This window comes from Nyctereutes procyonoides, unplaced genomic scaffold (genome assembly GCF_905146905.1).
Source record: "Nyctereutes procyonoides isolate TBG_1078 unplaced genomic scaffold, NYPRO_anot_genome, whole genome shotgun sequence".
Taxonomy (NCBI): domain Eukaryota; kingdom Metazoa; phylum Chordata; class Mammalia; order Carnivora; family Canidae; genus Nyctereutes; species Nyctereutes procyonoides.
This window is the reverse complement of record NW_026575159.1, coordinates 13,129,920-13,140,872: the sequence shown is the minus strand read 5'-3', so window position 1 is coordinate 13,140,872 and position 10,953 is coordinate 13,129,920. Positions and strand designations below refer to the sequence as shown.

At 41.9% G+C, this 10,953-nt stretch overlaps 1 protein-coding gene across 1 annotated transcript; it reads right to left on the bottom strand.

The window, feature by feature from the left end:
• Positions 1-2,591: 2,591 nt before the first annotated feature.
• LOC129502349 (mitogen-activated protein kinase 3-like) lies at positions 2,592-4,340 on the bottom strand. Its single transcript, XM_055313865.1, has one exon. It carries the CDS (start codon positions 4,338-4,340, stop codon positions 3,198-3,200), a length of 1,143 nt encoding a protein of 380 aa, XP_055169840.1. The 3' UTR covers positions 2,592-3,197.
• Positions 4,341-10,953: the final 6,613 nt, after the last annotated feature.

Here is a 10,953-nt window from a genome sequence, read left to right as displayed (position 1 = left end):
GAAACCAAGGTTTAAGTTCCAACTCTGTCATTAACAAGTTGTGTGCCCTTAGCTACTAAGTATCTTGGTCTCACTGAATCTCAATTTCATCAGCGATAAAAATGGAGGTTGTCTTGAGCAGTATGATACTTGGACTTTTGAAAATGCTTTGCAACTGTAAATGCTAGTTATGATGTGCCTTAAAATCAAGTCACCAGGAGATGCAAAGCAACTATCTTACCAACTGTGCAACTAATATCCTAAGATTTCACTGTTTCTCACATTAGCCTGCTCTCACTTCATCCATTCACTTATCCACAAATATTTACTGAATGCCTACTATGCCTAGATGCATCTCTAGGGGCTGGGAATGCAGCAGAGGAAGTCCCTCTTTTCCTGAAACCCATATTCTAGGTTAGGAGACAGACAATAGCCAGATCAATAAAAATATGCTCTAATCCCAGGAAATAGTCAGTGCAATTAGGACAAATAAAGTAGCATAGGGGGTGGGGTGGTCAGATTTCTCCGACAAGGCAATGTTATGCAGAGACTTGAATGAAGTGAGAGAATGAACCATGTGCCGTGGGAATGTCTCAGAAACAATGTTCCTGGCAGAGAAAACATAAGTATACACTGAGATAAGAGCATAATTGGAATCTTAGAGGAACAACAAGGAACTGAGTACACCTGAAGCCTAACAGGAGCATGGTAGGAGATGGAATCTAGAACATTTACTACTTGGAAGCCATAGTGAGAAGTGTGAATTTTATTCGGTTAAGGTGAGAGATCCAAAGAGCACAGGAGCTGAGAGAATAGAAGTTTTGATGACCATGGGGAAGAGAGATGGAAGGAATTCTAAGATGGGCCAGAGTGGGAGAAGGTAAACCCTGACACAGGGTCACAATGGGCAGTCCTGAACCACCAGAGCCCTGTGAGTTTATAAAGTGCCAGGGGTGGGTGCAGACAAAGGCACCCATTCCCAAGACTAGCCAATGCCTTCAGGGGGCAGTGGGATCAGTATGGAGAACCGGCACAACTTTTTTCAGAACAGCATTTGACATTCATATTTAAAATGACACTTAAAATATGTTCAGATGCTGATGTGAACATGGGACACCTGGGTGGCTCAGGGGTTGAGTGTCTGCCTTTGGCTCAGGATGTGATCCTGAGGTCCAAGGATCGAGTCCCACATCAGGCTCTTTGCAGGGAGCCTGCTTCTCCTTCTGCCTATGTCTTTGCTTCTCTCATGAATAAATAAGTAAAATCTTAAAAAAATAAAAGATGCTGATGTGAATGTAGAAGAGGCCACAAAAACTCAGAGTAAGAGAATAAAAAAAGACATTGTATGTCCTCCAAATGGTATAATAAAATATTTTTAAATGAGGTTATGTCTTTTTATTATTGCTGTATCCCCAATTCCTCTAGAACATTGCCACCTACATATCAGGCACTCAAAGGTTTGCTGTGTGAATGAATGAGATAAGGAAAAAAGGAAGGGAAGAAGAAAGGAAGAGATGGGGATACTGGTTTCCTAGGATTGCAACAAATTACCACAAACTTGGTGGCTTAAAACAACAGAAACTTATTCTTTGTTCATTCTGGAGGCCAGAATCAAGGGGTTAACAGGGTCAGTTTCCTCTGGAGGCTCTGGGGGAGAATCCATGCATTTCTCCTATTTTTCTGGTGGCTTTTGGCAACACTTCATGTTCCGTGGCTTCTGCCTTTGTTACTTCAAACTCTGCTCCTGTCTTCATATGGAAGACACACTTCGCTCTGTGTCTCTGTGTTTTCCCTTCTTTTAAGAACACCTATCATTGGATTTAGGGCTCATCCTAAATCTAGTGTGATCTCATCACAAGATTCTTAGATTAATTACAACTGCAAAGATGATTTTTTTTTTTTAAGTTCTGTTAGTTTACAACAGGAGGTGTGGACAGACTTTGTTCAGATTCTCTTAACACTATGGTCCAAGTCAGAATCCAAGTCAGAACCCAAGTCAGTCCAAAGCCTCAATAACGCAACATGGCCAACACTTGATAGTGCACTGGGCCTGCCAAGCCCCTTAAGATACTCTTTCTTTTCTTTCTTTTTTTTTTTTTTTTAAGATTTGTATTTATTTCTTCATGAGAAACACAGAGAGAGAGAGGCAGAGACACAGGCAGGGGGAGAAGCAGGCTCCATGCAGGGAGCCCGACACAAGACTCGATCCCCAGACCCCAGGATCACGCCCTGAGTCAAGGGCAGACACTCAACCACTGAGCCACCCAGGCACCCCACTCTTTCTTTTTTTAAAGATTTTTTTTGGTCAGGATGAGGGAGGCACCTAGGTGGCTCAGTTGGTTAAGTGTCCAATTCTTGGTTTTGACTCAGGTCATGATCTAATCCATTGTGAGACTGAGCCCCACCTTTAGCTCTGTGCTCAGCATGGAGTCTGCTTTAGATTCTCTCTCCCTCTCCCTCTGTGCCTCCCCACACTCATTTGGGTGCCCTCTCTCTCTCACTCTCTCTAAAATCAAATAAATAAAATCTTTAAATTTTTTTTAAGAGAGTGCATGCACACATGTGAGAAGGTGAGAGCACACAGAGGGAGAGGGAAAGAATCTTTTTTTTTTTTCATCATATACACATCTCTATATTTATATATTAGATACAGGCACAGGGGTGGGCAGGGGCACCAGGCTGTCCTCGTGCCCCCAGCTCCACTTCTGTTCACCCACACGCAGAGGCAGCAGGGGGTGTTAGATGTGGCAGCTTTGAGGGAGGGGGTTTAGGCCTGGGCCCTGCTCCTCAGGGGGACTAGCCCTGGAGCTTTAGGAATATTCCTTCAGGGAAAACGGGGTGGGGTTTTAATGGGTCAGTGTCCCCCATCCCCCCACCACCCTTCAGTCAGTCCCCGGGCAGCCAGAGCCCTCCCATTCCAGAACTACCAGAGACTGGGATAGCTGGGGTAGACGAAGGCAAGCAGCAGAGGGCGATTTACTTTGGGGCCACCTAAGCCCCTCAGGTCCTGGGAGGGGAGGCGGGGCAGAGGGAGCCTTGGCTTGCCTGGAGCAGGAGGCCAGAGCAAAGCCGTGGAAGGTGGCCAGGTGCACCCTCTGCCCTGACCTGGGCCACCAGGGGTCTGGGTGGGGCACAGTGTCCATTTCCTAACAGTCCGGCAGGGGAGGGGCAGGCAGGAGGCAGAGCCAGGCCCCAAGGAACAGAGGTGTCTGTCCAGACTAGGGGGCTTCCAGCACCCCAGGCTGGAAGCGGGCTGTCTCCTGGAAGATGAGCTCCTTCAGACGCTCCTTGGGTAGATCATCCAGCTCCATGTCGAAAGTGAAAGGCTCCTCAGCCACTGGCTCATCTGTTGGGTCGTAGTACTGCTCCAAGTAGGGATGAGCCAGTGCTTCTTCCACTGTAATCCGTTTGTTGGGGTTAAAGGTCAACATCCGGTCTAGCAGGTCAAGGGCTTTGGAGTCTGACTTGGGAAAAAGCTTGGCCCATGCCACCTTGGTCTTGGAGGGCAGAGACTGTAGGTAGTTTCGGGCCTTCATATTGATGATACAGTTCAAGTCCTCCTGGGATGGGGAGCCTAGGATACCTAGAATGTGGTTGAGCTGGTCCAGGTAGTGCTTGCCAGGGAAGATGGGCCGGTTGGAGAGCATCTCAGCCAGAATGCAGCCCACAGACCAGATGTCGATGGACTTGGTGTAGCCCTTAGAGTTAAGCATGATTTCTGGAGCCCGGTACCAGCGTGTGGCCACATATTCTGTCAGGAAGCCAGTGTGGTCATGCTCAGGATCGGCAATCCGGGCCAGGCCAAAATCGCAGATCTTAAGGTCGCAGGTGGTGTTGATGAGCAGGTTAGAGGGCTTTAAATCCCGGTGGAGCACATTGGCTGAGTGGATATACTTGAGGCCTCGCAGGATCTGGTAGAGGAAGTAGCAAACATGGTCGTTGCTCAGCTGCTGGCTTTTGAGCAACTTGTATAGGTCCGTCTCCATCAGGTCCTGCACGATGTAGACATCCCTCATGGCGTCCAGGGTGGGCGCCCGCAGAATGTCCCGAATGCCAATGACGTTCTCATGGCGGAAGCGCAGCAAGATCTGGATCTCCCTCAGTGTGCGCTGGCAGTAGGTCTGATGCTCAAAGGGGCTGATTTTCTTGATGGCCACGCGAACCTTGCGCACGTGGTCGTAAGCTGAGCTGACCATGCCGTACGCACCCTCGCCGATGTAGTGCAGCTCCATGTAGCGCGGGCCCACGTCGAACGGCTGCCCCTTCACCACCTCCACCTCCCCCGAGACCCCCGGGCCGACCCCATCGGCTCCCCGGGGCTCCCCGCCCCCGCCCCCCTGAGCCGCCGCCGCCGCCGCCATCTCCACTCCTCCCCTCCCGCCTCCCCCGAGGGAAAGAATCTTAAACAGACTTCGTGCACTGAATGAGTAGCCAGAGGTGGGCTCAATTTCCCAACTGGGGGATTGTGACCTGAGCCAAAAATCAGGAATTGGATGCTTAACCAATCGAGCCACCTAGGCACTTAAGTTAAGATACTTTTTCAAATGACTTCATTTCACAGATTCCAGGTATATATGGAGAGGGGAACAGTTTAACCCACTACAGATGATGTATTTTTTTTAATATGATGAAAACTTCTCATAGGTCAGATCTGGTATCAGGAATAGCACCAAGTCTATTCCTACATTTTACTTTCATTGACATATAGCATGAAAAGTTCATTCTATGCAGCTGAGTTTTAAAGGGAAGAATAGTATGTTCTAAAACATTTTAGTATTCTTGATGAAGAATGCTCCAAAAATAGCTAACTAGACTCAGGAAGTCCAGTTCCTTTTTCTTTTCTTTTTTTTTTTTTTAAAGAAATTGAAGATACTAGTTGCTATGCTCACTTTGAAGCATTCTGCCTTTCTGTGATGATTTGTTGATGATGATGATGAGAATGATTATATTCTTATCTTTTACATAAAATTACCTTCTATTAGCAACAGATGCATGGAACAAGTTTGTGCAGTATAAATGTTTAACAGTTAACAAACATCAACTATCACAGGTATGTATTTACACTCTAAAACAAGATACATAACAGTCCAGCGACTACTAGACAGACAACATTCATCAACACAACTCTCAATTGGTAAATGCAATCCATAAGAAAATGCAATATCATGCATTCATGCATTAGATGATCTCTTTCTACAACTTTCTGACACTCTTTGTATGAATACATATTGTTACATAAAAATGAAAACCACATGTGTGTATACATGTGTATATATATATCAGAATTTCCTTTCTGACCTATTTATAATGAGTGTTATAAAGAAAAATATGGCTAATCTCTAAAGTAATAGAATGCTTTAAAACAGGTTGAAAAGTGCCAATTTGGGGAAATCCCAAATGGAGCTGCCATTAGAACAACCATTAAGAATGTGAATCAATGGACATGAAATCCCCCAAATTAGCCTAAGGGCACCAGAAAAGTCTGAAAGTTCCACAGAGTTGTGTATTCTTCTTAGCCCACGGTGTATCCAAAAAGATGAGTCTTTCAAATTCTTCCACTATTTCCCAACATAAAACCTTCCTCTCTGGCAAAGCAGGTATACAATACGCTCATTCTTAAGGTGCTGTACTGCTCCCACCCGAACACAAACCAAAATGTACTTTATTTCTTTCTATTGCATTCTTACTCATGTTTCATTTCTGTTTCCAATGTGAAGGATTTCTGGAGCACCCAAGTCCCAGAAGGACTACTATAGGTGTCACACTCAGTGTTACCCAAAGGGCAACTTTTCTATATTGTTGCTTATATTGTTTAGGTTTCCATTTGTATTGCCTTAATTCGAGTGCAAGCTCCTCATATGTGTAAACCAAGTCCTATAGCTTTATAGACATACCAATGAATAGTTTTTTATACACAGTACTAACTGAAATTACATGTGAAATTAATTAAAAAATAATATACTAGTTACTCTTTATTGAGATATTTGGAAATAATTAATAGTGCAGGAGTGAGGTGAAAAAATTAATGAAACTTCCCAAGGACGTTATCTATGAACAGGGAGAAATTTATGCACCATGAAGCTTACTTATATCCATTACTCACCAATGTCTTTCAATAATAAGCAAGTCTCTTCCAAGAAGAGCTTGTGGTTCTGCTCCTATGTGTGTGTATAAACTCACAGGATACCAGCCTATGGATTTTACACAATTGAAAATAATGCTACCATTAAGTTTCCATATCAGATAAATTAAAACAATTTTATTTCCAACTTCAACTACTGTTCATCAACTGAGCAGATGTTAGGAATTTAAACTGAGAAGAGCCTGCATTACAAAGTCATATTCCTCCCTAAGGCATTATATTATTTTTCCATCTCATCTCAGAAAAGGTCCTTTCTTTGTTCCTATAAGGAGCCACATCCTAAACTAGAATATGGCAAGTTTGTAGCATCATTTTTACTGCCCTCACACTCTAGAACCTTGGTCATCATCAGTAAATGATCATACTACTCTCTCTTAGTAAATGTGGGCTTTGTCTCAGAATCTGTCATTGCCAATCAAACAGACTGGTCGTACAAGATGCATCCTGATTTCAATTCCTAAGCCTAAACTCCTTTCAACCTGTGTATTGGCCCTTCCAGTTTTTCATTCAACAAATCATGACCATTTGGCCATAGTTATGTGGTGTTTTGCCTCAATTCCTTTGCTCAAAGTCTACCTTGATTATGCTGCTGGTTTTCCATCTCAAGACCTAAAGGAAAATATAACCCTTTCTGATAGTCATCTTTCATTTGGTATTTCAGAAGCAATATAGTGCAAATCTGCAGGACTTTCCCTCCCTCCTTCCCAAGGATGTAATGTGCCACAGTTCTATACCAAAAGAGGGCCATTGGTGAAAGGAGATTTTAAAAAGGGGGGGAGGGGGATGACAAACCAAATGCCATTAGAAGACTCTAAAAGTTACTTTTATCCAAAACACTTTCAATTTTAGCACATTCTTCACATTTAATAGTGCTTATCCTCCTGTTTACAGAGAGAAGGAATCACCCTGACAGGTGGATCTGTTCTTCCTCTTTGTGTTTTTTTGGGGGGGCGCTGTGGGGGGTGCTGAGGGGGCGGGAAGCCAGAGGGAGAGAGAAAATCTTAATCAAGTTCCACATCCAACTTGGAGCCCGATGTGGGGCTTGATCTCACAACCCTTAGTTTATGACTTGAGCCAAAATCAAGAGTCAAACACTTAACCAACGAATCACTTAGGCACCTTTTGATGGAACATCCAGCTAACTCTCCAACTTCAAGATTTAATAATTTGTTCACATGCGTATGATCTTTCTTCTCTGAATGTAATATAATGAAACAAATGATTCCTCCTTTAAGTCCCCCCAAAAAAGCAGTGACAAATAAAAGTATTATATTAAAGAGGAGAGCTCTTAAGAAAGTTGCTAATTACTTGACGGGATGAGTGACGGGTGTTATTCTGTATGTTGACAAATTGAACACCAATAAAAAATAAATTTATTAAAATAAAAAAAGGAAAGTTGCTAATTAAAAGAAGCTGAACAACCAAAGATATTAACACACAATTCACAAAAGAAGAAAAAATGTCCAATGAAATATAATATTTTCAACCCAAGAAATGCAAATATAAACCATCATTAATTTTCTTTGTTTTGCCTATGACTTTACCAATGTTGAAAAATACTGACAGGTGCTGGTGCACAAAAGTGGCAATATGCCACTAATGTACTGCTGATGCTGGAAGTCTCTTTGGTACATACTTCCTGAAGAGCAATTTGGCAATAGGTGCTGCATTCCTCTGAGTGCAATCGGGAGAAGAGAAGCCACCTGTACTGAGGCTTACACCATGCCTAGGATCCTGTGGGAGTATAGATCAGAAAGGCTCTTTACAGGAAACCAGAAGTATAGGACTGTAAAAGAGTCACCACTGATACCCCAGTTCCCTGCAACACAGAAATAAATAGTTCTCAGGAAGATACCTGGAGACTGACAACTTCTCTTAGAATTTCCGAAAGTCAGGCAAAACTCCCCTACTGGTTTAGAGAATGGCTTCTCCTTCCTTCCTGTGTGAATGCCTCTCATTGGTAGATTCTACACAAAACTGTAAGCCCAGAGAACCTGAGAAATACACTTTCTGGGCTTCAAGCCCCTATGTTACATGGTTGAACTTAAAAGGTAGCATCATATTTTAGATGTTTCTATCATTGACTCAGTGATTCCTCCTCTAGGAATTTAAAATGAATTAATCAATCTGACTACATGATGCATATGCAAATCCATTCATCATGGCATTATTTGTAATAGAGAAATAATGGTAAGTATCTAAATATCCATCAAGAGAGGATTCGTTAAATCAACGATAGGTCATTCATACAACAAAATCCCCATGTGGGAGACATTACTAAAGGTCAATAATTTCTGATTCTCCTTATCTTCTCAAGGTACACAGACTAGGACTATGTCTTAGTCTTCCTGAAATCAGGTGGTACCACATGCCTCGTTCGGGTCGGATCAAGAATAAAGTGTTTTATTTTACTTCTAGACTAAAGCCATGAAAAACACTCTCTTCCCTTGCTGTAGTGACTCAGAGGTCCCAAAAGGAGATGAGAGCCACAATATGGAAAAGACATGGATTGCTGAGTCATTGCTTTGGGGCACTGGACCCTCAGTCAATGTAAGCAAGAAGTAATCCCTGTGTCCTTAAACCGCTGAGTTGAAGGGGTTAATCTGTTATTGCAGAATAACCTTGCCTGTCCTGACTAATATAATTTATTATTCACAAAAAGATCAATCTTTCTGTTCATCAAAATAGGAAAATGGAGAAAACATATCGTTTTGAGTATATTGCTTTATAAATGTCAAGCTTTCAATAAATATCTTGACTGGAGGAATGAACAGATAAAAGCAGGTTGCAAATAGTATCTATGGTATTATTCCATTTACCTAAAATTGTATGATTATACATATGGTACAAAGACAAAACGTGTAGTGAAGGATGCCTGTTAAGATTCTCATAGGAGTGTTAACTGTCGTTATTTAGAACTATGGGATTTCTGACAACTATTGCTTTATTCTGTACATTCTTCTATATATTGCTTGATTTTCATAAAATGTCCATGTATTATCTCAATAAGTTAGATAATATCTGTATATTAATACTAATGCTAAGAACACAGTAAGCGCTAGCTATAAATATTATCATTACTAACAAACGGAAAATATTTTAAATATAGGTTTCTAAAAATTTTGATAAACTGAAGCTTTATTATATATTCATTGAATTATTATTTTTTTAAAATTTCATTTATTTATTCATGAGATACACAGATAGAGAAAGAAGTAGAGACACAGGCAGAGGGAGAAGCAGGCTCCATGCAGGGTGCCTGATATGGGACTCGATCCCAGGTCTCCAGGACCACAACCTGGGCCAAAGGTGGTGCTAAACCGTGGAGCCACCCCGGCTGCCCTCATTGAATTATTAAAATACAGACTTCGATGGCATATCCAGGCATCCTACAGACTCTGCCCTTGCCAGCAGCATGACCTTAGCGAATTTATCTCTTGAAGATTACTGCTATTCAGACAGGCCCTGGACTCAATACCTGGGTTTGAATTAATATTTCTCTCTTTAGCACTAGTATGATTTCAAACAAATGACTTAAATGTAGGGGGCCTTAGATCCATCATCTGTAAAAATGGAGCTCTATTATCTCCTTCCTAGGGAGGACTAAATGAGCTATTTGTGTCATGGGATACAATAGTACAGAAGTAGAGAAGTTTAACTCTGGAGCCAGAATGTCAGTGCTCTAATGCCAGCTCAGTCCCTGGCTGGCTGTGCTACTCTTGGACATTCTCTTCATCTCTCTATACCTTAATTTCCTTATTTGGAAAATGGGAGTGAATAATAGTATCTATTTAGAATGTTCTTTTGAAGACTGAATGAGTTAATGCTCATTGAGTTTCTAAACCAACGCCTGACACATTTAAGTGCTTATAAGTAAAAATAAGTAAATACTATATGTGATGTGCTTGAAAAAGTGCCCAGCACATAGTAAGCACTCTATAAATTTCAGTTGTGCATAAACTCAGCCAGATACATAGTGAGTACACTACAGAAAGTACATGCTTCTGTTAAGATAAACTAAAATGTTACAGAGGACATCCTTATTCTCTGAGAATGTTCTATAGAAAGTGGATACTGCAGACAAATCTTTCCATTCTCTAGAACGTTCCAGGGTACCATTTTACAAAGGGCACCCAAGGTGTCTATACTGGGGTTGGATCTGTTCCTCTTAAGCCATTCTTACATTCTGAAGTGAAAACGTCATAGTAGGTATATGTGGGCTTAAAGAGAAGTTATCCTCAAATCACAGTAATGGTTTTTAAATTGAGAACACAGACCCTCCAGGGCTCCTCAAGGTAGCTCAGGAACACTTGAGACGTTGGGGGGGTGCTGAGTGGGAAGGGCCTCAAGTCAAATCCCTCTTATACCATAGCAGCTATGCTTATGTCTGTTTTGCACATTGATAGTCCACAGATCATAATAGTTCAGCGTGATTTACTGAAAACCTAATATAATAGTATTACCTATTTCAAAAGTAAATTAGGGTATTTTTTTCTCAGCTAATCTATTATAAAGGAACCAAAAATATATCAGTCATATATCTTAGGGGAGTGCCCAGGTCCTATTCCTTAGGTCTATATTCCCTAATCCTCCAGGTCACAGGAAAAAAAGGCCTTTTACTATCCCTTTCTCCACCTCCCCTCCCACCAAGATCCAAGAACAGATTATCCTAATGATATCTCCTACAGAGACATCTGCAGTTCAAAATTCTAGGCAATGTTGAAACTACATGGAATCACCAAGGAGAGAGATGGAGGCTTTATGTCTTGAAGATTGTTAAGCAAAGCTCCTAGGCTCCGGTGCTGGACTTAAATAAAATAATGATGGTAGAT

Coding starts and splice junctions, on each gene's coding strand:
- LOC129502349 (XM_055313865.1), bottom strand. CDS start 4,340: ATGGCGGCGGCGGCGGCGGCTCAGGGGGGCGGGGGCGGGGAGCCCCGG.